The 26,924-nt window shown below is 39.8% G+C and overlaps 4 protein-coding genes across 4 annotated transcripts; all 4 read right to left on the reverse strand.

The window, feature by feature from the left end:
* Positions 1-219: 219 nt before the first annotated feature.
* Positions 220-9,115, reverse strand: nol11 (nucleolar protein 11). Its single transcript, XM_067581466.1, has 18 exons — positions 8,936-9,115; positions 7,742-7,855; positions 7,118-7,174; positions 6,314-6,462; positions 5,899-5,956; positions 5,549-5,690; positions 5,032-5,238; positions 4,586-4,662; positions 4,066-4,189; positions 3,746-3,837; positions 3,259-3,324; positions 2,947-3,131; positions 2,302-2,427; positions 1,837-2,088; positions 1,544-1,622; positions 1,169-1,261; positions 578-685; positions 220-392 (listed from the first exon to the last, which is right to left on the reverse strand). The coding sequence occupies exons 1-18, from the start codon at positions 9,080-9,082 to the stop codon at positions 279-281; spliced, it is 2,190 nt and encodes a 729-aa protein (XP_067437567.1). The 5' UTR covers positions 9,083-9,115; the 3' UTR covers positions 220-278.
* Positions 9,116-10,308: 1,193 nt separating this feature from the next.
* LOC137175660 (beta-2-glycoprotein 1-like) lies at positions 10,309-15,912 on the reverse strand. The gene is made up of 9 exons (XM_067581475.1): positions 15,846-15,912; positions 15,590-15,755; positions 14,625-14,801; positions 14,092-14,188; positions 13,551-13,627; positions 13,118-13,306; positions 11,989-12,168; positions 11,291-11,488; positions 10,309-10,474 (listed from the first exon to the last, which is right to left on the reverse strand). Exons 2-9 carry the CDS (start codon positions 15,663-15,665, stop codon positions 10,410-10,412), a joined length of 1,059 nt encoding a protein of 352 aa, XP_067437576.1. The 5' UTR covers positions 15,666-15,755; positions 15,846-15,912; the 3' UTR covers positions 10,309-10,409.
* A 133-nt stretch (positions 15,913-16,045) lies between these two features.
* On the reverse strand, positions 16,046-19,416 carry LOC137175669 (transcription factor Adf-1-like). Its single transcript, XM_067581486.1, has 2 exons — positions 19,239-19,416; positions 16,046-18,078 (listed from the first exon to the last, which is right to left on the reverse strand). Exons 1-2 carry the CDS (start codon positions 19,372-19,374, stop codon positions 17,456-17,458), a joined length of 759 nt encoding a protein of 252 aa, XP_067437587.1. The 5' UTR covers positions 19,375-19,416; the 3' UTR covers positions 16,046-17,455.
* Positions 19,417-21,929: 2,513 nt separating this feature from the next.
* Positions 21,930-25,847, reverse strand: LOC137175698 (beta-2-glycoprotein 1-like). The gene is made up of 8 exons (XM_067581524.1): positions 25,728-25,847; positions 25,178-25,357; positions 24,277-24,373; positions 23,942-24,018; positions 23,568-23,753; positions 23,180-23,359; positions 22,661-22,858; positions 21,930-22,330 (listed from the first exon to the last, which is right to left on the reverse strand). Exons 1-8 carry the CDS (start codon positions 25,795-25,797, stop codon positions 22,239-22,241), a joined length of 1,080 nt encoding a protein of 359 aa, XP_067437625.1. The 5' UTR covers positions 25,798-25,847; the 3' UTR covers positions 21,930-22,238.
* Positions 25,848-26,924: the final 1,077 nt, after the last annotated feature.

The following is a 26,924-nucleotide window of genomic DNA, read 5'->3' on the forward strand; positions in this document are numbered from 1 at the left end:
TCATGCAAACCGTGTTATCTGAATAGATGAATTTTCATCAGCTTCAACAAGTTAAAACATGTTTCAAAGGCATCCGCAACTGACTCAATGCCAGAATTACATCAAGAATCGTTCTTATGTACATTAATTAAAACTAATGCATCTTGAGTTCTGGTGGTTGGCATCTCTGTAGAAAATATACCAGTTGGGACATGAATACAACCTAGAAACCACTTCAGGTGAAAAGTTGGAAAGAGACAATATGCTCAATGTTTTATTAAAAGTACTCTGTACACAATCTAAAACAGCTCAATGACTTCGATGGAGTATTGTCCGACCTCCTTCTTCATCTTCATCTTATTGAGCTCTTGGAGGCTGCTCTCGATCTTCCCGAGCTCAGAAAACAGTCTCACCTGAGGATACAAGAGGGCATCTTAGTTTCTACACAACTACATTATCAGTCGCACCAAAATGGCTATTGATAGTTTCTGCAAATTATCTGTTGAAAATGTTTAGTTTATTTATGCTATTTTTTTTCCCCCCAGAATATTAAACCAACATGAAGCCACTTACAAACTGGACCGAAGGGAAGACTCACCTGAGACTTTACGAAGCTGTGGAGGTTCAGCAGTAGACCTTTGGCCTCTGGAGTCATCACTAGCACTGTGAAATGGGCGTCCAACAACAAGCATACCCAGTCCATGATCTACAATCAAACACAGAGTTATTAATTCAATTATTTTCATACTGGAGTGCCTTTTGTGATAAACAATTCACTGACAAAGTACAACTATTATTGCTGGGATGATCTTGGGGAAATTCTGTACATCATGATGTCACTGCTTTTTACATGTTTGTCTCCTCTCTATCATTACTTTCAAATAAAGACGTTTAAATATCTTTTTAAAAAATACTGCAGAAACTAAACAATGATTTTTGAGATCAATGATGATGATGAGACTTTGGCAGATAAGATCACACTTAGAACAAAAATGTTTTGTGTCCCCCAGTAGCTGCATCTTTACTCCATCTCTTTACACTAAACTGAATTCAGACCACACATAGTTCAGGTCAAAATATGAGTCTGACCAAGTCACACTTAATGTGTCCTGGTGAGACGGAATGAAGCTGCGCTGATGTGATGTGTAGCTATCCTAATTACTGTATGTTGTTAGACACTGATACAGACCTGAGTCAGACTCGGTGATCTCAATCCGTGCATCTGTGGGAAAGCATCTTGGGAATATTTTAGGTAGAGGAACTGCAAGTACTGGAGGAAAAGCTGATTTGGAAGAGAGAGAGAAAAATTAACAAAATAAACGCAGGTTTTTGAAGCAGCTATTGTCGGATAAACCGATAATTATGCAAAGAACAGATCATGAGATGAAGTATCATAAAATTAACAAGATCGACTATAATTATTTACTAGTTTAATGTGAATAGAAATAGTAAAACAGATCACAGTCAGACACTATGGATAAAACCTGAGAACTACAGATCTATAAATTGTGATTATGATATGCGCTGCTGTGGAACATGAACTATTTTAGAGATGATTACTCACGATAACGTTCTGAGAGGAGAGGTCTTTTAGGTGTGGGAGGAGGTAAGAGTCGCTGTACGCCGTCTGCAGGACCTCGTTTCTATGCAGCTTGAGTTAAGTTGTCATACTTTCACATTTCTTTCCTACTTCATTCAAACAGTTTGCTACAACACTATGAAATTATAACATAAAGCTTGATAGTCATACGCAAGTTGTGTGGCGATTGAAGACGCGAGTTATAAAAACAGTTGAATGTGAATAGCTGCATCACAGTGATTACACGGTGAACATGGTATGTCTCAATGGAAGGATACAGCAGAACAGCCTTGTGTTTTCCCACTGGACAGATCTGTTCTGGTGGAGTTGAGGTCTTCTCCTTGTCTTCCGCTCGGGTCTTTGTGACAGCTCCACCTCCGCTGAGAGCGTCTGAGCAGTCCTCCTCGATGGAGGCGGGGCTAAAGCCGTTCTGCATGCCGAGATGGCCGTGCTCCCTGGAGACGAGAGTGTCCATGAAAGAGACGCTGTCAGGGTCCAGGCTCGCTTTGTCTGCGTCTACGTCTGGCATACTGCAGGACAGAGAGGGAGAACAACAGACTGTTTTATATATCGTACAATAAGTCGATATGTGGACATAAAATATAGTGATAGTGATGATAATTACTACCCAGTGGTTGTATCAAAAGGACACTGTGGCATCAATTCATGTCCATGTTACAGTGGTCATTGAGAGTCATGCACCTCGAAACATCAGTTGACATTATGTTGAATTTGGGTTTTACCTGATAAAGGCCTTGAGGCAGGCGCAGGTCACAGCTTCTGGGATGTCAGGGAAGAACTGCAAGCACAGCTGACACAGGAAGTAATCCTTCTTCTCCAGGGCCAGCAGCACAAGGTCAGGACACACACTGTTGAAGGTCACGATGGTGAATGATCACAGTCGATAGACACGACAACGGTTGATTTACTCTACCAGTATGCGGCGATGAGATCTGTGTCACTCAATCCATGTTTTCCGCATCAATGTCGGAACGAGCTATATTATTAGATGTGCATTCAAATTCAGATGTACAGAAATACATTCTGCAGACAAAAAGGTTATGATCATATACAAAATTCTGCTGTTCAGCCCCCATAAACACACTGTAGCTATTTTTGACCTGATGCCACTATCACCACCTTTCAGGATGTCATGTAACATTCATTCTCTGGTTAGGAACATGTATCCACCCAGCAAGCCTCTGTAATATTAAAGGACACATTCTTACTCTCAAGTAGTCAACCAAGCATGAGTGCGATGAGAAAGAGCATCCTTCACAGTACTGTTAGGTAGGGAAAGTACAGTGAAGGACTTGTGTTTATGGTCTTTCCAGGAAAAAAACAAACAAACAAAACAACTCCTGAACCTGCTGCCCTGCCTTACTGACCTGTGGCAGAGGCACTGCGTGTGCACTAGCTGTGCCAGGGTGCTCGGGGTGTAGAAGGCTGGATCAGCTAGGCTACGCGACACAAGGGACGATGCCAGCTGCCCCACTGAGAGTTGCAAGTCCTGGATGTCTGCCCTGGAAAACAGGCCCTCCACCTCTTTCTGGACCTCTTCTACTGGTGCTGTCTACATTGAGAAAATAAAATATTTTGTTAAATTATGACATTTTGGTATAGTTTTTGTCAACCTTATATAATTAACAGAAGTTTTTTTTAGTGGGAGAATGTAGATTCATGAAAAATCTCATTTCTACCTTGATGAGCTCCAGAACTTGATCAGTTGTTAAAGCAGGTGCTGATTGGGTCTTACGGTTTGTTCTCTGTATGGAAAGACGGAAGAGTCACATTAAAAGTTGTGTCACATTGCAACAGCAACTGGTGCTATTAAAGTTCTAATGGTGGGTGTTGTTGAGCTGAATTTAGGTTGCCAATATAGATAAAACTACAAATAAAGTAACAAACTCTTCATTATAGAATGTCCCCCTTGCCATAAAACATAATTTTGTATATTTTGTAAATGATGCACTACCATTTCAGGCAGCGACTACTGTAAATCATAATCTCAAGAATGATGAATGATGATGAAAAAGATCTTTGATATACTGCCGGTCCGGGAAACACTGCAAGAGTTTACAAGTCAACGACGTTAAGGATGAATGCATCAGCAATTCAAGCAGCCTGGCCTGGCTGTATCTCAGCATTTTGCCTTGAAAACTCCCTTAAAATAGTTCGCCAACATACCGTCTTCCTGGTCTCCACTGTCCTAGAGGGCTGAGCTTTCTCTCCATGAAGAATGTTATTCCAAGATGGTACAGAAGCTGGAGCTTTGGACTCTGTAGAAGATAGAAAAACACATTGTATTGAAAGAACACAAGAGTTTTCCGTGTTGAATCGGAGCTACGGTGTCAGAGAGAATACATGACTGAAGGTACGAGTATATTATACACTGTTACTGCAATAATTATGTAATGCTAAATTAGTGTAACATTTTTTTTCTTACGTTTGTTGTTTCTCTTGTGAAGTTGCATAAAATTATTACTACAGCAGCTGTTTTAGCTCACCTTCAGTTCTGGCCTGCCTCAGTTTTCCCAGAGCAGATGCAAGGGAAGATTTGGGGCACTCGTATGGAATAACAGACAGGGTTTTCCCATGTGGAATGAATAATTTGCTGGAGTAACTCCATAGCTAAAAATCAGAGGGAAAAGGAAATCATTACAAACAAGAATTAATGGTGCGAGTCAGTAAACCAGTTGCATCTATTTATATGGGTGATTTCAAGATTGTAAACTGCTATAAAGTTGTGAGTAGGGACCGTGAGCCCTGTCACAGTGGAGAGCAGACACGATGCTGTACCAAAGTCATACAGTCCTCCATCAGCACTCAGCAGCTGGAAGGACAGGGAACATTGGCCTGCAGTCATAATAACAATAACGTCTTATGCCTACTTCAAGCAACAAGCAACAAGCTATGGCTGCTAGCATGTCTAAAAATACTTTAACAGTAATTGTCCCATCTATTCATCATAAAACATAAAGAAATATTAGAGAACAATCAGCTCGGTTGGTTAATTTGCATTCTTACCTGTCCGTAGATTTTACCCGCTATTTCTTTTCCTGCTTGAAGCGTCTGGAAATTGGTGTTCCAGATACAGAGAAAGTCTGAAAAATCAAAGACAGAGAGCCATTCAGGACCACAGATCAGATGCTGGAGTCACATTGCGTCAAGTCATCCTTCTGAAGACAAGGCTCATATGTCAGCATGAACACAACTGAAGGAGTAAATATTACAGCATATACATTCATTTTAGTTATTTCCCCACAGCACAAGATGTAGATAGATAGATATAGATTATCATTGTATACATTATAGATATTAAGATCTGTCATGCTTAAAATGCTGCTTTAATAACTGATTTGAAAACTTTTACAAACCAGATGCTCAGACTGATTACACCTGAAAACTTCAGAGATGTATGTGTGGAGCTCTTGCGGTCTTCATCTGAGGCAGCGTAATTAAACATTAGTTACCTTTACCAGCTCCAGCCGAGGGGTGTGGAACCCCCACGACAGCCACATGGGCTTCATCCAGGACCAGGGCCGATGCCGCCTCCAGCAGGCCCTCACCGACGGGAAGACCCAACAGCAGGCTACGGGGCAACGGAAGAGCCTGGGCCCCCTCGTCAGCCCCCAGGCCCCGCACAGAGACTACACTCTGGTACACATGACCATTAGGGTCTGTGGGGCAGGAAAGGTAAAAAGGTTTATTTATTTTTGAAACACATGGGTTTGGAGTTTGGGGCTTTTCTGCCCCTAGTGGTCATGACAACGTCTGCATACAATCAACACAATCAACCGGGATATCCTTCACTTCTCTCTGCAATAATGCTGAAATGCATTATGGGTGCCGTGTCCATGGCTGAGCTCCATAAGTTGTGCCACTGTGCCAAATTTAAACAGAGCGGAAACCATACCGATCCTGTACAAGCTGGCACTGTGCTGTCAAACGCTGACGCTAAAAATATTTTCACAGGAAATTCAGACTTACAGAGATAGAGCAGACGGATGTGTTTATCCCTGTAGGAGGCGGAGAAGCTGAGCGGGGAGAGACCGGGCTCCTCTCTCTCCAGCCGGTACCTCTGTAGGGTGTTGGGGTTCAGTCTCTGCAGGTAGAGGAAATGATCTCCTTTCTGTGGGGAGACATCGACAGCCATTGGAGGCAAACAAGCTGTTAGAAATACCAGTAACTAAGAGTAGATGCACACATGTCCGTGGAGTAAACAAGGGCAGACAAAATCCGTTATCAGTAAATGGGTTATAAAATTCATGTCATTCAGGTGCTTTTATATGTGAGTGCTTGTGTCTTAAATTAAAACCAGACAATTCAAATAATGTTACCTGTTCAGTTGTGAAAATGACAAACTGCTGTGTCTCAGCCACTATGGTGATGCTCCACCTAAAGGCAAAAAGAATTATCAACACGACACAAGAGACACCAAATCCAACAAACAGAGAACTAGCGATCATTCATTGTAAGAAATGTCAATATCTGTACACATCTGTACTTGTCGTCCCTCATCTAGAGATAAGCTGCCATAGTATTCCCGCACATACAACCCTTCCACCAATCCTCATGCACATTTACTGTCTAATTCTAGCATCTCTATCACTGTATTAAGTCTGTACAACACAGCTGGAAGATGTAGCCTCATAACATGTCAAAGCTTGACGCCTCTTGGGAAATATTCTGACCTCGGTCTGATACCGATCATAAATCAGTGGATTCGCTGAAGCAGTGAGGCGTGTTACCGACCTGATGGCCTCTTCTTGAGCCAGCACTTCCTCTATGGGCTGCTGGGGAGCAGAAAGGAGAGAATCAAGGAGTCTCACAGCTCCTCTCTGGAACAAGGCCACAGGCTCTCCTCCTGGTACACAGTGGACTCTCCAGACATCTGATGACACCTAGAGAGAATATATATAGGAGGAAAATGTGTTTCCAGTTTTGTAAAGAGCAACTTTAGTGGTAAATGTGGTGGTATTCTAAATAGAGATTACAGCCAACAAATTACCAAATTGGAAATAAATATCACTGCACAAAAAAAAACTGACTGCAGAAGTATTTAAGGGGCCTTTTAGAAGAGGAATAAAGGATTACATTAAGTACCAGGTGACCACCAGTTACCTCATCAGAGTACTCTGTTTCATATAATCATTTAAATAATCACAGAAAATACTGAGATTGTCAAAGTGTTTCACAGAGTGAATAAAACAATCCACCCTAGTGTGTTTGATTTATTCGCCTTCATAGATGCTTCAAACAAAGTAGGGTGTACAACTTGTCATCTGATCTCTTGCTCATGTGTTTGAACTCTAGTTGTACACAGAAAAAAAGGGACAGGAATAGTTGTGGGAAGAGTGATAAATGAAGGAGAGCTTGTGAAAGAAGTTCAAACTCTGCCTCACCGTCACAGCTCAACCTCAGACTGTCTGTTTTTAATATGTGAAACTCTCACAGAAGAGCTACAAAAACTGAACTTTTTGAAAGATCCGACAATCGCTTTGTTAGAAGCACCCTGAGGCTTTATGAGAAGAGCTGAAGAGCCACATTCACACTTACAGTTGCTTTGAAGGCCTTATCTAAGATTATGTCTTCTTCCTTCCAGATTCGGATCACCTGAAAAACAAAAACAAACGTTATTAGACGTTATTTTGTGACAGACGTTTTTGAAAGGTAGGATCTACATAGACATCTAGAGAATAAACAGAGTATGACAGAGTAAGATAAATTAGTTTATTAAGAACCACATAACTCATATGGGGGGGAAACCTTAGAAAGGAGCTAAAGTTGTGTGGAATATCAGGTTAACCATATGGACGAGACTAATGAAATACTGTCTGTTACATACCTAGTAGTAGTAAGAAATCATGCAAAACAACATAATAATCTTACAAACACAGTTAACACTAAGTTCATTGAAAAAGTTTCAGTTTTGTTTTGTTTTTTCATAAACGCTGTGCTGTCATTAGTGGGAGTTCACTGCCTTCTTTAACTGTATGGAATAGCAAAGTGAACAACAGAATTGTTTACTTGAGGTGAGAATTGTGTCGCATTCATTTTTGCCGTATTTTGAGCCAACAGCAAGCCTGTCAGCGACCAAAACAAAGTACCAGAAACTAAATTATAAAACATCTGTGTGCTTATCTCCATGTTATCACTGCAAAAAAATGGCTGACAGTCTACCTTGTTGTCTGTGACTGCCACATATTCCTTGGTCTGCGAGTTGTAGACTGTTGAACAGGTCAGAGTCTGTCCTTGTTTGACTGTCCAACTGCCCAGCGGCTTCTGGTCTGAAACCTGCCAGAAACACAAAAACACAAGAACAAGACCAGTTAATAACATCACAGACTCTTAACAAGAATACTTAGTTACCAGTCACAACACAGTCTCTCTTCAACTATATCTGCACTGGTTAATGCATTAATTAACACAAAGTAGTAGTTTGAGTTATTTCAACATGTTAGCTGGTCTAAGCTATTTTGAAAGTCGGCACTTAAGGAAAGGAGCTGCTTAGTGAATAAGCGATATATGCAGCTGTATAAAATATATAATTACATTCATACATATATAGCTGATCTGTACTGTTATCAAACTGGACTTTACATTTCACACACCTCATTTCATCCCTGCACTTTTATATATTTCATCAAACTGGACTTAACATTGTACATTGCATTCAACCTCCACTGTTACATAATTTTAATTATTTATTGCATAATATGTCACATTTTATTTTCGCTCTTGTCACCGTCATGTATTTCACACACTTCATTTCTTTGCCGATAGCACAGTCCGTATTTCCTTTGTACAATATCAATATTTCATTTCAAGTTTTATATCCCGTTTCAAAACTATTACTATTCCATTCTGTAAATTGATTTTGACATTTTTATACATTTTAATATTACCTAAATCATTAAATATTACCTTATTATTATTATTACCGTACTCTTGTTCTATTTGTATTCCTCTATGTTGCGGTTCAAACGCCAACACTCATTCTTTGTTTGCTGCATACTTGCTAATAAAAAAATCTGATCCTGAGATGCAGCAGAGACAAGTCAACTAAAGCCATCATGAGCAGCAGTGTGTGCTTGTCTTGCTGTGGATAAAGCGGGCATTAGCTAACACTTGCCTGATTTGTATACTAGCCTGATCTCTACTCCAATCTACGCGACTCTTCCTGTCGATTTTCACAGAAAAGGGTCTCACAGTTCTGTCAAAGCCAGTTAAAGTATCTGTCTCATCTATTCTTTGAGTTTCTGTCACTGTTGCTGAGAAGAGCCGAGGATGCCAACACGAGTTGTGCAGGTCGACCTGATCAGCTGGCCCAGGTTAGGAGAGCCTCCTTAAAAACACACGCGCGCTAAACGTTACCTTGTACAGGGTCACGGATCTGGTTGAGTCGGTGACGACGACATGGTCGCTGTCTCTCTCCGCCTCGATGCCCTGAATGCCTGAATTTGACAGATTTTGAGCTGGAACAAGTCCGCACAACGTGTAGCCCTCATACAGCGCGGCCATGCTGGACGAGAAGAACGTGGAACTCGTGGGCTCTCGCGAGAATAGAAGAAGCGTCAGCGGGACGTTAGTGTTGTGCTGTGTTGGAGGGGGGCGCTGCTGTAACGAGAAGACCTGTTCCGCTGCAACCCATAGCTATGCATTAAAGAGCAGGTTCACGATTTTTCAAGTGTGTCCACATCAACACTGAAAGAGGTTTTGCCTCCTGTTCATACTGGCTATTAAAAGATCCCCGTAAAATGCGCTTGTTATGATGGGGACTAAAATCCACAGTGTGTCCACACAGTCATTTTTTGCAAAAATGCATTTAAAAGTTTATGTAAAGCTTATATGAGGCTTCAGCAGTCTGAGTTAGTCATATCAAGTGGACATCTGACACACTTACAGTCTTTTTAGCATCAAATTCCCTCTTTGTGTTTCCTCAGACAGTGTTTCCCTGTTGAGCTGCGGTGGAAGTATAGTAACAAAAAGAGGAACTTTGGCACTAAAACTGGGGCTTCCTATTAGCTTCAGATAAACTTTTAAATACATCTTGGCACAGAAGGAGGCTCATGGATTTTGTCCCCCATCACTTACACTGTAAGTGCATTATGAAGGGATCTTCTAATGGTCTGTATGAACAGGAGGAATGATTGTGGAAAGAAAAACATGTGTCAATGTTCATTTGGGCACCAGACTGTTGTTTTAAGACTCACTTTTAGAAATTGTGACGCTGTCCTTTAAGGTTGTTAAAATCATCTTGTGCCACACCGTTTGAAAATGTGTATATATTTACTGTATATGCACCATTTAAGCAAATGGAAATATTCTAGATTTCATGATGTATTGTGCCTCATTTTAGACATATTTCCCCAAAATTCAGTCTGACACAATGCTATTGGATCACTACATCTGGTAATTCAAACCAACTCCTCCAAAAGACATCTATCATCTATTTCATTCATTACAGTCTTGCTGTAAAAAAAAAATGATACTGATAACATGATAAAGACCTCACCAGTTTGCAAGAATGCCTCATTACTTTGTGCTTGTAGGAAGTTGTGGCCACATTTAATAAATTAATATAGTGCCATACATCATATATTGTATTTGGCCTCTTTTAAAGTTGACTTGTCTTAGTGAATCATCAACAGAAATTGAGGTAGCAAAACAATATAACCTCTCAATCAGGACTCAGTCAGATAAAATCATGTCTGAAATGTGTTATAATACAATAAGAAGAAGACAGCTTGAATCAGACCATTTTCTTTAATTTTAAAGACCAGGACACCAGCATCCATCACATACTGCAAAGGTTTAATAATCATCAGAGAAGGGATCTGCTGCTGTTTCAGCACTGTGTGATTTCTGATGGAAGCGAACGTGATTGTAAGGTGTATTTACTCTTGCTGGGCTCTAGAAAATAGACAGACACACACACAGAACAGATTACAGTGTTCACATTTATTATAATAGAAGTAAAACAATGATCTGATATTCATCAACCCACAAAAAACTACGTTAGTGTTTTTATAACCTGAGGAATAGATCTCTTCGGAGTATTGCCCTGATGGTCACCTTGAAATCCATATGTCCTGCTATGGTTTGCTGTTTTCTCCACATGGTTGGGTGATAACAGACTTGATCTCAGTGGGAAATTAGTACTTCTAGCATCTCTAAATGGTAAGTAACTTTAAGTTGCTACATGGCGAAGCCTGGTGATTATTTGTAGGCAACAGTCACTATGTCACCTATACTAACATTTCATTTTTTAAAGGTATGAACCCTTGTCATTGCTGTCTTCTTAATTTGGGTGACGGTAATCACCCACTGTAACTCAACATAGTGTGTGCAGAACCAGTGTTACAACAACACTATAAGTACAAACTGTGAAAATCTGAACCAGGACAAATGGGGAAAATATATGTAGATGACAAAGGTTTTGCTAAACCACCTGCTCTGCCCAGTGATACAGCAGTTTATTTATTTTACATGTTGTTGAATATTTCAATAAAAAATATCCAACTGTCAGTGAGCGAAACTGAGCCCAATGTCAACACGCTCCCATGTCCAAGGTTTACCAGGTTTATTTTACTATTTGTTACTGAACATATGTTATTTAAAGTTGTTAAAACACGACAATGGAAATTTTATTGTGTTATGTGTTATGTGTTCTGACTAACGGGCTGAATATTTACATTATATCTTGCTTTTCAAAGAAATATGCCTTACCTTGAAAGCATTCTGGCATTTTGAGTGTTCCATCGATGCACTGCGTTGAAACTGCATAACCGCAATTCCTGGCCTCGTCCTTGCAATAGACTGAGACAATGTCCAAATGTGGGACTCTGTTAGGACGCAGGTCTTCAACCCAGACTTTACGACCTTTGTATAATATCCTTCCTCTTTCTATGCCAATACTGCAAGGAGCTGTAAGTCACAAGAAGAAGAAAGAACATTAAACAGGAGATACAGTGTTGTACAGTTTCTTTTTAAAGTATTCCTACGCAGGAAATTGGAGGTGCTTAGCTGCATTATATTTAGCAGGCAAAATAACCTTGTTGTTTAGGTAGCAATACTAACACTGAAATTGAAAAATATTCCAACTCCACATGATGATGATGATGATGATGATGTTTGATTATTTGTTCAACATATATTCAAAAAACTTTATAAAATAATGAATCTATTTTCAGCACAAGGCAAATGTAGAAGCCTTACAATTACAATGTTAATATTCAAGCATTGCCTAATATATTTAGACCTCTCTAATAGTAAACATAGGATTGGAAAGGAATTGGGATTTATAGTGATGGGATTGGCACCAGCAAGTTACAGGGCTGTGAACAGGAACACATAAACTGAGAAACACGTGAGGAGAAGTTCACTCTTATGCCACCACATGAGTGTTACATCGGTCTGAGTCCTACCTTTGCAGGATGGCTTTTCAGACCAATGTCCATTTTGTTGGCAAACGATCTGGAAGCTTCCTTCCAGTACATAGTCTCCAGTGCAGCCATATCTCACTGTTTCCATGTAGTCGAAGTTTCTCTGCTCATCATTTGATATGTAGCCTCTGTCGATATTCTGTGGTGGAGGGCAGGTCACCACTGTAAAGGAGCAGTGTAGTCATTAAAGAGACGTACTACTTGAAAAGCAAGCTAGACTTAATTAATTTGAAAATTCCTCTGAAGATGGTTAAGACCAAATTAGATAGAGTTGCATCTAATATTGTAGTAATGTGGTCTTTTGTCCTTTATCCCTCCTTTATCCTTCTCAGCTCCCACTATTGCATTAATATGACTCCTAACTGGAGGAAAGTATTTTACTTTCCAACAGCGGAGTGAGAATGTGACTGTATCCTCTAATATGTCTATGAATTCTAGTGTTTTTTGACTTGTGGTTATAGTTTTTTCTCTATATACAAGGTCATCATGTTGAAACTGTGCACTCTATTCCAATGAGATCCTGAGGCAGATACAGCCACCTATTTATCCATTTATCCAGTATCAAATCACTAAACATATTCAGTCTCTTCTGTGTAAATGAAACATTTTTTGTGGTTGTATTGGAATATTTTATCACATGGTTATGGAAAGTTTTTTAGTTTCCCAACTGCTGAAAATATAAATGCTGACTCTTCACTGTACTTATCATGCTCTCAGCAAAACGTGTGTCTGACAGCAGAAAAAAAACCCTTTATAAGTCCACTGGATGACCCCAAATATCTCAGAGTCAGTACTGCATGATTTGCTCAGAAGAAATGGTAGCCAAGTTTAAAAACAAAAATATGCAAAGTGCATCTGTTGATGATCATGTGATATGAACGAGGTTGGAATGTGATATGAGCTTTCAGAACAGGACCTTTTGGTAAAAAAAAATCAGAAATTTCTACAACAATATAATGCACATATTTGACTGATAGAATGCTAACATGTATTTTTGGCTTCTTTTTACGTATCCTACAGCAAAACCAAAGTAATTATTTTGATCAGCAGTATTCTTGCAGTGCCATGATTGCTCTTATTACAACAGCTCCTGCTTCTCCAACCTCCATACCTTGACATTCAGGTGTCTTGCTCCAGCTGCCACTGACAGTGCACTCCGCTCTTGGGTTGCCAATGAGTGCGTATGGAGGCAGGCACCTGTACGTCACACTGTCACCATAATTAGTGGTGTTCCCGCTGATCCTCCTGTCATAAATTATCATCCCATTCTTTGGGATTGGAGCAAGATCACAGGTCACAGCTAGAGAGACAGAATATGTACATTACTATTTATGTTTTTACTGTATATATATATATATATATATATATATATATATATATATATATATGTATTGGAATGGCCTTGTCTCAGGCTCAGAGACTGATTTCCAAAATTGTGTGACTGTCTTCCTAGACCTTTTAAAAGGTTGTACCAGATAATCTTTATACTGTATGTTTTATGGTTTTCATTATTTTCCTGGTCTGAGGAAGGATGGATTACATACACTTGCAGACAGGGACTGTTGTGCTCCATGTTCCATTGGCTAGACATACAGCAGTGCTGGCTCCAATCAATGTGTACCTGTGCAGAACAGCCACATCATTAGTCAGTTTATGCTTAGATTGCAAATAAATCGACAAAACATGTGGTGATGAAGTCAAATCAGGTTAAATGCATTTGAACCAAATGTTGATGGGTCAGCAGAACATGTGCGGCCACACAAATTAATACTACCAAATTTACCAACCTTTTTCAGCACTAAATTTTTATGGTTAACTTCTCAAGGGATATTGTTAGTGGTCCACAGTGTACTTAACATACCTATACAGGACTATTTACTGGATTATTTGCACATCAAAAATACCACCAATTTGTTAAGAAGAGCAAAGTAGCTGAGAGAGCAAACAACACAATTTGGCTTCAAACTGCAATTCAGACACAATCAGCAGCCTCTGTGTCTCCTTTTTAAGCATATCAGGGAGTCACATCGCTCTATCAGAACGACATGTCACACAATGAAAATAAACACAATGTTCTTGTTTTACCCCTCATGACATGTATAGTCGATTGTATTCTGGTACACAGTATCCTCATAGTACAATTCTCCATTGGGCAGCAGATCAGGATACGGACACCGTTTCGCTACAAGAGAGAATAAAGTTGAGAGCATGTGTACGTTTGTGCTGTTCAGTTAAGTTACAACACACAAACAAGTTTGTTGTGAATATACCTCTTCATAAACTGCAGCACAAAAAGACAAATCTGCACAATGTGTGTAAAAGTTGCAGTATGTGCTTATCTACGTATTTAGAATGCAAGTAATGTGAATCTGGACTTGCTTCACATTGCTTCATAAAAAATCTTCAAAAGGTGGTTAAACAGAATTAAAAATAGGAAAATAGGAATACCACTGCAACTATATAGTATAACATATGTAATAATTAAATGTGATTGTAATGATTAAAATGAAGTTACTGTACAACTATGTTGATAAGTTTACTTAAAAATGCTGTTTTATAGAAACACTAGATCGTCTGTCACAAGACCCTCAGTTCTTACTAAAGTAATGGGGACCCACGTATGCATAGGAGTTTGGTTTTTGTCCATTCTCCGCTGGCGCCACAAACGATCTTGCGAGGGCCCGACACCGGGGTGTATCCCTGTTTACAGGACAGTGCTAACTCTGCACCGGGGCTAAAGTACCTCTGGAGCCCTTCCAATTCAATGTTGGAAGCCAGTACAGGCCTGGAACATACTGCAAGGACAAATGGATTTGGTGAGAATTAAGTATAAACTCTCAAGTTCCTTGAAAATGATTCATTCAAGTCCAAACCCTGTTATAATAACAAGCTAATTAACATCTCAGTTATTGGTATAAGAATGAATAATTTACTCTAACCTTCACATGCAATGAAGTATGTAGTCATGTGCTGACCTGAAGAGTTTAGTTATATATTCTACTTGTTATTATATAATTATGCTGTTTCTTATCTGACAACAAACCAAATATTTAATGTGCAACTAAGCAATACTAACTGGAAGATGATTAATCTTAAGGAGTGTAACCAGGGCTGTATTTTAATAGGAAATATGGCCCACTCTTCCTAAAACACCTTAAATTCTATTGCATGTTACTGTCAGCCATTTAAACAGGAAACTAAGTATTAATTTGAAAAAAAACAGGACACTTACAACTAAACATTCAGTCATTTCCAATTAATTTCCTTTTAACATTTTCAGAGGTTTGGCAACATTTAGAGAGAAATCATTATTAAAGAACGCAAGTGTTTCTATTTCTGCCACTGAGTTTCAATATAGATGACAAAAAAAAGTGCAATTTCAAACGAAATAACTTCCTTGTATCGCTGTACTCAAAGCTAAACATGATCATTACTATTTAAACAAGATGCCTTTAGAACCTGTGACTTGTAAAATATAGAGATGACCAGATGCTAAAGCCATAAGAAACAATGTAGAAAGTAAATATGCATGTATGCAGTTCAGGCAATACATCAAATAAATCCCAGTAATAATAGCAAATACCATTGTCTTGTTCTGAGGTCACGGTGGTAAAAAACACAAATGGACATAGCAGCAGCAAAGTCAGAATGCATTCCATCCTTTGTAGAAATGCACAGATGTTCCTTGGTTCTTTGTTCTGTCGTTCAACTACTGATTCTCTGTCCCCTCGGCCACAGTTTGTGTTTCTCTAAAAGCAAACAGATAACAGAGGCATGAAGTAACTCCTCACTGCTGATTCTTGTTTTTATTTTTGGCTTTTTTTTTTTTTTTTTTTTACCGTTCGCCCTCCATTTGCAATCCATGTCACATTTTCCTGGAAGTGAAGTTTCAGCAGTGGACTTTCCGTTGTTGTTGCAATATTATGAAACAGCAGTCACATCCCATTTAGACTCTTGCTCAACACCTCCTATTGTTTAACATAAATTATGTTACGGGTCAAATTGGCTTGTTTAAATACACACAAAAACACACACGTAATCAGTTAAAATATGTAAAATTTTATTATGGCTTGAGAGAATTTACAAAGAAGTAATATAAGATTTTTACACTGTATTTAACAAAACCATGGCATTTTGATAATTCTTCCATTAACGTAATGCAGAGATTGTCACTTTCTCTGAATGGTCTTACATTTTCTTATATTTTGTAAGTCCCCTCATGTTTTCATTATTCCCTGCATGATGCATTTGCTTCTTTCATATGTATTTCCTGCACTTTACACACGGTGCTGGCTTTACTGTCTTGTTTGACAAGGGACATATATACAAGTATAAAAGAAAAAGCTGATGTCTCTGAATGATCCACATGTACGTTTGCCTACATGCAAGCTTGTGTTTCAGTCTTTTCTGGGTTATTTTTCACCCTGTGTCTTTGGCAAAAACCTGTTGCAGCACATACAAGAGTCTGACTGGTCATTTTTAGCCAAGCTAGCAGCATGACTCTATGGATGGCAACGTCAGTCAGTTGGTCGTTCCGTCCACCACTTTGGTCCAGATTAAAATATCTCAATAACTATTGGGTCAATTGCTCTGCAATTGTGTAGTGACATTCATTGTACCCAGAGGATGAAGCCCACTAGCTTTGGTGAGCCTCTGACTTTTCCTTTATGTGTTTCAGACATTCATGTTCCCTTCAGGTTGAACTGTGATTACTTTGGTGACCCCCTTTACTTTTCATCCAGATCAACCACCAGGTCAAAGTTTCAATGAATACTTTGCTTTATGATAAAATACCTACAAACCTGATGACATTACCATCAGTCTCAGCTGTACTTTGTGATTAGAGCTAATTAGTGTGTTAACACGCTAAAATAAGATGGTGAACATGTTGAACACCCTACCTCGGCATGTTAGTATGCTGATCTTAGCATTTAGCATTGCAGCCTCACAGAGCAGCTACCATGGCTGAAGACTCTTCAGACCGAAAACAATAGTGTGGCAGAATAATGCATGGGATCAGTGTTGGTGTGTCACCACAGCACCCAGTTGTGCGATGTCATGCTTTGAAGTGTAACTCTCGACCCTGCCCCCCTTTTCTTTAATTTTTCTGCCCACAAACCTGAACAGTGGAAACAGACAGAAGAAAGCTACTAGCTATTGCTATTTCACATCAATAACTACAAGCCTAATGTAGACGTCATAGTTGCATACATGATGTAGAACAAGCAAGGACACAAGTCGGATAACACCGTGGCCTGGTTCATGAACTCCCCCTGTATATCCCAAGGACATCAAGGAGCTGTGGAACTTCCCTAATTGCACTGGAGTCATGGATGGCAAACATTTTATCCAGGCTATCGAAAGTTCAGGATCAATTACAAGGTGCCCACTCATGGAAGTGGATGATGGTCATTGTTTGTTACAGCAAGAGAGTGATGTAGGTGTTCAGTCAAACTCCGTCTTTGGCCAAGCTTTCAAGACTCGAGGGCTCTGCTTGCCCCGGGATCAACTTCTCCCCAAACTCGACCTCATACAGTAACTGCTCTATACGGCATCTTGCCAGTCGTCTCCTTACAGGAGAAAGGCGCCTCAGTGTGGCTGCTAGGCTCAATCCGAAGAGCGCCTGCTCATCATAGCGGTGTGATATAGTATTTATTGCATGTGCCTCAGTGTCAGCGCGCTCTGTCCGCGCTCTCTTGGGCCGAGGTCGGATCCTTCTGTGCAGTGGGGTGCCAGGGCTGGGCCCCGAAGATCCAGGTGCGGGTAGGCTGGGGCTCTCAAGGGGCGTTGCCAGGTCTGATGTGGCTGGGCTGCAGGATACTTCAGCATCACTCTGCATGGGACTCGGTTCTTCTTGAGAGAGACTGTCCACATCTGTAGATCCCATGCAGATCTTCTTGGAGCATGTAGATTTCTCCTGGATGTAGGGATCGAGGAACCGAAGCAGGGGCATGAACCTCCACACCTTTTTGTGCTCTGCAGCAGATCCGCTTCGACGCTCTTTTTCATTGTGTGTGTGTTCCTTCCTGTATCGGTCTCTCAGACTTCTCCACCGTCTCTTTGCGTCCTCCTCTACATGTAAAACAAACACAGAAACAAGACAGGTTAGTCTGAATGTAAATTCCTTACCACAAGATGGGAGAGAAACAATACATTCATTGTCCATTTATCAAATAAATAAATAATAGGGACACATGATTTGTGGGTAGATGCAGCATAAGCACATATAGGGTTTTTCCATTAGTCTGGTTTGGTCCGCTTTAGCCTTCTCCCCTTCACACAAGCAGTGTGTTGCAGACTCAACTCATGTCTGTGCTGGAGACAAAAGAAAGGGCTGTTTTATTCAGATCTCAGTACTTTTGTAGCCTCTAACTGAATCTCTGTGGTTTGAAGTTTATTTTCTCTCCTGTGTTCCTGTTCCTACTTTCTAACTCAACATTTCAGGCTTTTGGTGCACAAACACAAAACGATATGAAGATAGTTTAGGGGGGAACAGTCCAAACAGACACAGCCACAGTGAGATGTTTGATGAAGAGCTGCAGACAACGGGCTCTTACTGCGTTTTCTGCAAACAGCACACCTCCAGCAGGTAAACAACTACTTTTACCTGCCCTGGTGTGTGATGGAAAAACACTGGCAGTGTGCCGGTGTTACACAGTATCTGGTGACCCATCAGATTCTGTGACCTGTCCTGATATTCGTACCCAAACCCTAATCATGTCACTCCTAATGCCTAAACCTAACAAACACAGTAGGTCACAGAATCACTGTAGGTCACCAGATACGGTGCATCACATGCACGGTTCACAATGCATGTAAACATTACACAATACAAGTCTCCTCTGAGTTTTGGTCGGGTATTTTGGTAATATAAAAGGACATGTGGTTTGTGGTTGTGGTGTGTTTATAACGGCTGCACAACAACCAATGTGAGTGTCCACAACATACGAGTGAAGCATAAACCACTGGAAGTAGTCTCCGTCGTGTTTTGGTTAGCCATGATGCTAACAGAGGCCGCTACTGTCCGCAGATTAACATTAAAAAGACACATCTGCTTTCCATAGATGAAAGGGATAGGTGGCGTGTTGTTGTGGTGTGTTTTCAACTGTTGAATTCAAACGAAACACAACACAAATGACTCTCTCCGTTGTGTTTTGATTAGCCCTTCATGAGTGAGCCCAGCTAACTAACAGTAACGTTACAGTCTAGATGGCAAAACTACAAATACTGACCAGAAATTCCGAGTTGAAAGCCGATAAAACGCCAAGCGACTGCACGGCGACCTATGTCTCTATACTCTCTCACGGCAGGGTTGTACAACTCTGGAAAGGTGGTTACAGCAGCAATGAGTCTCTCTTCCATGTTCATTGTGGCTTCTGTAAAAACTACACAATTCTTCTTCTTCTTCTTTTTCTTCGTCTTCTTTTTCTTCTTCTTCGGGTTTTATTGGCGGTGGCAAACTAGCTTGCAGGACCTTTACCGCCACCTACTGGACTGGAGTGTGAGGCGCCAGGCAGATTGGCGGGCAAAAAAAAAATCTCTTCTATACCTGTTTCTGTTATTTCCATACCTGTTTGATTAAATACTACGTACTTTCCATGATGCCTTTCCCAGCAGACTCCCAATTGTAATACATACTATGTTTTTCTTCCTTTAGTGGTGATATTAGCTTCTCTCTCTCTCTCTCTCTCTCTCTCTCTCTCTCTCTCTCTCTCTCTCTCTCTCTCTCTCTATACTTTATATATACATACAAATATACATTATATTCATTGCACATTGGTGAAATGCGGTATTGCACAGGTGATGAGTAGATAAAATGTGCTGTATCAGTATTTACCACGTAAATGATAAATATTAATACCTAGTAGGGAAGGGTGTGTGTGTGTCTGCACACACAAAGCTGCCATGCGTGCGTGGAGGGCAGCATAAACCTCGCTGTTAATCCAGGGTTTTTGATTTGGGAACTTTCCCCACAGTAATCCTAGGCACCACATCATCAATGCACTTACTGATGCAAACTAGTAGTACGTGTTCAGCTGTTTCTGGTTGGTTGCAGTATAATACATAGTCCAGCTGAGTGCTTGCTGTGACGTGTTTGAGTGAGTCCTGTGTGTCCTCTCGTCAGATGGGTAATGACATGTTTTGTACATTGTAAAGATGTCTTCCTGTATCAGTAATTTCCTAGTATTCATGCCAGACTTTGCACACATGATCCTTAATGACAGTGTAATTTCAATGATTGTTCTCATCCTCATTTCCTTCCACGCCTACATGAGCAGGAACCCAAAGGAAAGGGAAAATCCCCAAATCCCTATTATGCAGCCTACAGTACATGAAAGATTTCAGACAAAATATCCTGTCTGCATGATAGCTTTCCAGACTTAATGCTTGAGAATGCAAACAGTCAGAGGCAATTATCACACTGTGTTGGTAATTTTTCCTCCATTAACTGTAATGTTAACAATGTTCCTTGTAATTCAGCTGGATATACTGAAAAATGGCCTGTTGCTCTCTTTTTTACTGCCACCTCACAGTGAGGGATAAAGATTGCGTCACCTGGCTGTGCAACCAGCCTCAGGGTCTTTTCAATTGTCTGTGAATATGAATATCTTGTCCACAAAAGTGTTGGTCAATACTGGTATTGTAGTACCAATATTGACCAGCTGTTGAGAGTACTATTGAGGTTTTGTGCTATTGCCCAAGTTGGCACCAGTTCAGGTTTCTCTTTCACATTTTGCAGTGAGGTATAGCTGATAATGGAACAGTGGACCTTAGTTTTAGATTACAGAGGCCCACATTTTGTACCTTGGTGTTCCCTATCAACCCAAGACTATCAAAATTGGACTCATAATGCTCCCAACACTGTAGGATGTGATATACTACTTCTTCTCAGATTAACATTAAAACATCAGGTTGACCCTCCTAATTCGTGGCATTTCTCTCATTTCCACTTGCATTGCAAACACTGGTGATGTTTTAAATGCCCCACTACAAATTTGAAGAGCCTGAGCCTTGTCCACACCCTGCCTTTTAAGGTTTATTGCTGCTACAGACAGTATAATCTATGCATCTATAGTCTAGAACTGCTCCCATAGGAGCCCAATATTTATTTAACAGAGATGTCCTGTTTACTCCCTAATCTTGCCCCGACAGACAACGCAGTGTATTGTTGACCTTTTTGCACTTGCGTTCTACTTTTTCAGTGTGCTGACACCAGGTAAACTTTTCATCAAACAGAGCTCTGAGAAACCAAACCACTTTAATTTGTTTGAGCACTTGTCTATATAATTACATGGATACTGGTTTATGGTGCCGAGAGGAGCATATGACTTATTTTTGTGCAACTGACAATTTAAATTAGTTTGTTTATTCCTCCACCTTGTCTATTGTAGCTGGAGCTTGAGCTCAACCATTGAGAAAGAGGCTATAGTATGAAGCATTTTGAGGTTTTTGTTGCGACTGGTGACAAGATAGTGGTTTACTCAGAACACAGTTTGTTAGTCCCAACGTGTCAATGTTCGAGTTTTCAGATGGAGCCTGGTGTTGCAGCCATGTAACACTGAGGTCAAGGTCATGTCTGATGGGGAGTCCCAGTACCTCTGTGGGTTGTTCACACCATGATATCACATGAGAGTGATTAAGCTTGCATGGCAGTTATGAAAGAGGATAGATTCACACACAAATAAGGTGTAAATTTGTATGAAATCTTCCAGGAAAGGATGTCAGATCACATGGTAAGCTGTGTCAGCCCCTCTCCTGTTAGTAGCCTATTATTATCCTCTGGCTTGGATATCTCAGTCTTGTCTCTTTCTGCTATATAATACCTGTTATACATTATTCTTTTTATTCTTTAACTTACATACAACATTGTCCAGTTTGTCATTTTATAATATTGGCAGAGAAATAATTTCAGACACTCATAGTTCTGATCTTCAGTTTTTATTGTAACCTCGGTACAGGTATGTATGTATTTGCAGATTGAAAACTATACAGGTTCACAGCTTCTTTGGTTAATTTTACAGCCTTAATGAAAACACATTTTCATTATTTTATTAATAATTACTGCTACCATTTTATTATTAGCTAACAATGACAGGCAAAATAAAGGATGAAAGTGGCAGATATCAACGGTGGCCTCTGTCTTGTAGCATATTTTTACAGATTCATTATACATGATCTGATCATTCATATCCTGTCAGTCTACATGGTGTTTCAGGTCATTCTGTGTAAAGTTATGCAGATCCTGCAGGGGGTGAAGCAGCGCACATTTGGATTTCTGACGGAAGGGTTTTGGCCCTCAACTGGTACTCCACCTTGCCAGGTTCTAAAAGGAAGCAACAGCAAGAGCATTTATTTGACTGCATTATGGACTTTTCCAAAAGTCATCTGACAGACCTAGTGTGTAACATTTTACAGGAAAAAGGGTTATAAAATCAGTTATGGCATGTAGATATAAAGGGTAAGTTAATCTCACAGTCTTTGTTGATTTGTGTATCTCTATTTTGACTGAGTCACAACAGTATGTTCACTACAGTATGTAATTTTATTCATGTCTCATTGATTTTTTTCTCACACTAGGTACACACATTGCACCTGTATAAGAGTTTAAGAATTCATTTATTGAATTGGATTGATCAAAGTGAAGGGAACTCACGCTCAAAACACTCTGGGATGGTGAGGGTCCCATCTTTACAGATGCTGGCCACAGGGTAGCCACACCTGTCAGCTTTGTTCAGACAATAGAAGACTACAGGTTCTCCATGGAGGACTCTGTTGGGTTTCAGGTCTGCGATCCAGAGTTTCCTGCCATTGTAGAAGATACGGCCTCTTTTGATGCCAACTGTGCATGGAGCTGGGTGGAAAAATGAAGCAGTCGCAGTATGTTTTCACCAGACATTGCAAATCCAGATAGTGGGTTATAAAATGACTGTTGGTTTGAAGCGAATTTGAATCTCCACTGCCAAGTTTGCATGAAAGTAACGCTAAAGCTTAAGAGCAGTTTTTTCCTTCTCTTTACCAACATAATACTTTTCATCTGCCCTTATATAGATGTTTTTGGTTTAATCATTGACTGTTGATTAACTGAACCCAGAAACGTTTCCCATAGTGAAACCTAAACACAGAAATTTAGCATCAGGGTGGTTTTTAAGATCAGACTTTCCCCATGACTCACCTCTGCAGACTGGCTGGGTTGACCAGTTCCCTGTGTTTTTGCACTGTACCTCAGCCTCTCCATCCAGTACATAGTGGTCATTGCAGGCGTACTTAACCGTCTCCTTGTAGCCATGTGGTCTCATTACAGCAAAGGTGATGAATCCATTAGGTAGGCTTGGTGGGATGGAGCAGCTCACCTCTGGGATGAGGTCAGAAAAGTGAGGTGGTATTATTCAGTTGCTATGATTGTGCAGTTTATAAGAAAGGAAAAGACTGGAAGACCGGATAAACTGTGTTGAATCCAGTGGTGTCTTGGATTTGGTCCACAGCTCATGACAAAGGAGAGAAATAGATAAAAGGGAAAAGATGATTTAAGAATATGGAGAACGCTGATATCGTCTGCATACCTCGACACACTGGAGGTTCAGGGACACTTCCATCAGCCATGCAGGATCCTCTCTCCACACTCGGTGCCTTGGGCCGGTCACACTCATATGTCCAACCCTGTCCATACACGGTGGAGGTTCCGGTAACCGGCTTATCATGGACAATTCTACCATCTCTTGGTGGCTTGGGCAGGGGACAACTCACAGCTTTGGAGGAAGAAAAAATGATGGAGTTTAATTGATATCAGCTTTATCGTCAAAGGTCAGAAGAGCAGTTTCCTAATTAGATGGAAAACTTGGCTACTTTAAAGTGTACTATGTGATACAAGTGTTGTGTTTGCTCTCTACTTATGAAGTATGTCACCATTTCCACTACTTATATTTATCTCCAGTACCTTTGCAGAGTGGTGGTTGATGGCTCCAGGTGCCATCATGTAAACACCTACTTTCATTGGCACCTTGCATGACATACCTGAAGAACAGAAGATCACATTAGTCTGAAATACACTTAGTTGCCAGTTTATTAGATACACTTATAGCAGTATAAAAGATCAGTGCTATAATAAATCATACTTTTTAGGTTTTAATCCATTTTAATTTCATCTGTTTCAGAGAAATGTATTTGTTTATACTATTTCTAATATCTTTTTTCCATCCAATTTATATAAATTAGGGTAGTTAGGGTTCTTTTTGGAACTGAAAAGTGACGTTTACTGCTATTCACTCTTACCCATCATCACATGTGAAGTTAATCACACTCTTGAATGGAGCTTCTGTCCTCCCCTTTGCTAATGGCTGCAGAGCTCTGGGGATTGGGCACATCTTAGCTGTGGAACAGATGTAGCATTATTGACAACACTGAATGTACATCTCTTGTAGGTGAGAGAAAACTAAGCAATCATGTGCTGAGAGGATTATGAGCTGGACAATAGAATACAATCGTTACTGATTGTGTCTCAGTAATCAAGCTAGGAAAGAATGGATTTAATAAGACAATAAACAGCTTCTTTTAATGCAATTACAGCTTTTTGTTCTTACAACTGAACAGTTTGGGCTTTGGTACCTAGAATTTGTTAGAATATATCTGCTAAAAATTCACTTCACATGTTTAGGACCACTACCACACTCCTTTACTCTGGAAAAAAATAAAATCTTTTGATCTCTTTGTTCCCTGGCTCATATTCTTTTTAGCTACTGCAACAATATTCAACTATACACTATACACACATATTCTAGGACCACCAAAACATGTTATTTTTTTTACTGGTATATTATTACAGTCAGATGGTACGGATTTTTGAAAACTAATATGCCTGTATTTAGTTAAAACTGCTAAAAACTAGTATCTTGTGCTTGTATACTTAAAATTGATTGATTTATACATCATGAATATTATTATGATATATCAATCAATGCTAAATTTTGCTCTTGTCATTGTAGAAAAGCCTGTGAAGAATTTGGACCTCATCACGTAGTGACGCAGATGAAGTTGGGGCATCATGAGGTAAAATAAACCTTACAATACACGGCAGTCTCTGGACAATAACATTATACTATTCATTTGGGCATCACTCTATAAATGTATTAAAGCCACATATTTAATAAATAGTTTAAATAAACAGTAAACTCACGGGTACATGTCAGGTCTGACTGTGTCCACTCTCCTGCGGGAGAGCACGACATCCTTCTAGGATTTGCCGTTGAAGGCAAGTACCCCCTCTCACACGAGAGGGTCAACTCTTCTCCAATCTCATACACACGTTTGAGTGTCGTCTCGTCAATCCCGTCAGTGATAGGAGGTCGGCCACATACTTGTTAAAGACCAAAAATGCAATTTGACAAATGTAAAAGGGGCAGAATTCACAGCAATAATGTTCACACACTGAAGCTATATCGTGAATTACATAAATAACTACAGGACAAAATTTTTTTTTTTTGCCGTAATACAGCAACAGTATTCTACACACCATAATCCATTGTGTAGATTAGAAAGTTGTGAAATTTGTGCACACTTTACTTTTAATGAGTCACCATTAACTCTGTGCAAAAGGTGCATAAGAATCAATAAGCAAGCAGATGAAGGACAGTGATTGGCAACAAGTCAAATAGAAATACTAAGCACAGTAAATTAATTTCATGCTTAAATACAAATGTAGTGATCATCCTGCTCTAATTTTTTACCTTTCTTGGATGTGACAGTTGCATATAAGGCTACTTGACTGAGGAGCAGCAAAGCCAAAGTCGGAGCCATCTTCTTAGGAGTGAAGTCTCCTCAGTGTCTCCTGCATCAGGGTGGGGATGGGGCAAAAATAAGGGCTGCTGGGTAACAGGCGCCTGACAGCCTGCTCCAATCAGATGCAAGAGTAAGCTTCTATTGATTGAGTACAAAGGTCATAACTGCTGCATATTTACCTAGAGTTGATCGATAACCTTGATTTGGTACAACAGCCCACAGCAGACACACAGCATGATATGAACTCATAAATAATGAGACGCAGAGACTCCAAGACACACATGCATGCACATACAGATCAGATCTTATCTTTGATAAACATCACTCAGAGCATCCTACGCTCTTCTTCTAATGCTCAATTTATTTTGCTAACAGCGCTCTACTATTGATCGATTCAATACTGATTTAATAAAAAGTTGTTTTTTTGGTTTGATTGGGAAAATTGAGGAGTTGTATCAACATACAAGAGCAGATTGCTGAGTTTATTGAAGAAATAGAAACTCTGTGACCTGCAGAGACATAATCACTAAAATTATGCAATACCTAACCAGGCCAAACAATTTGTTGATTACCAGTAATACTGTGTGTCCTTCATGGGTGGCTTCAACTAAGCAGATAGGCTACATTATTTGAATGAAATATACATCGTGTCACTGACTGCTGATTAAAAGCACTCACTCTTTTTCTTTTATTATTTAAGTGATGGATGTTTTAAATGGTCTTAGGCTTGATATTATATGATTTCAGGGAAAAGTAGATCTGGTTTATCTAACCCGATTTAATGCAAATATTTGTCTTTTCACACAAGAATGATTGAGATGGTTAGACCGCTCTACTGGTCAGTGAACTTACGGGAACTAGTAAACTTAGAAAAGTTTGAGAAACAGCAGGCAAGTCAAAAGAGTGAGTGACTCATCCGTAGCTGTGAGAAGATGTTTCAAATGTAATCCAGCCAAAGCAAACACCTGCAGCAGTACGTGTAAGTAAGCAGTCCAGTTAAAGGTATGATCATAACCACAAAAAGATCTATAAGAACAATTTGAAGAACATAATTAGACACATTTTCTTAGACAAACACTGAGAGCTGAAATGTTTTTTTTTTTCATTTACTAATACATCATTGATCAAGTGGGATATGAATCTGC

This window comes from Thunnus thynnus, chromosome 3, assembly GCF_963924715.1.
Source record: "Thunnus thynnus chromosome 3, fThuThy2.1, whole genome shotgun sequence".
In the NCBI taxonomy this organism is placed as follows: Eukaryota; Metazoa; Chordata; class Actinopteri; order Scombriformes; family Scombridae; genus Thunnus; species Thunnus thynnus.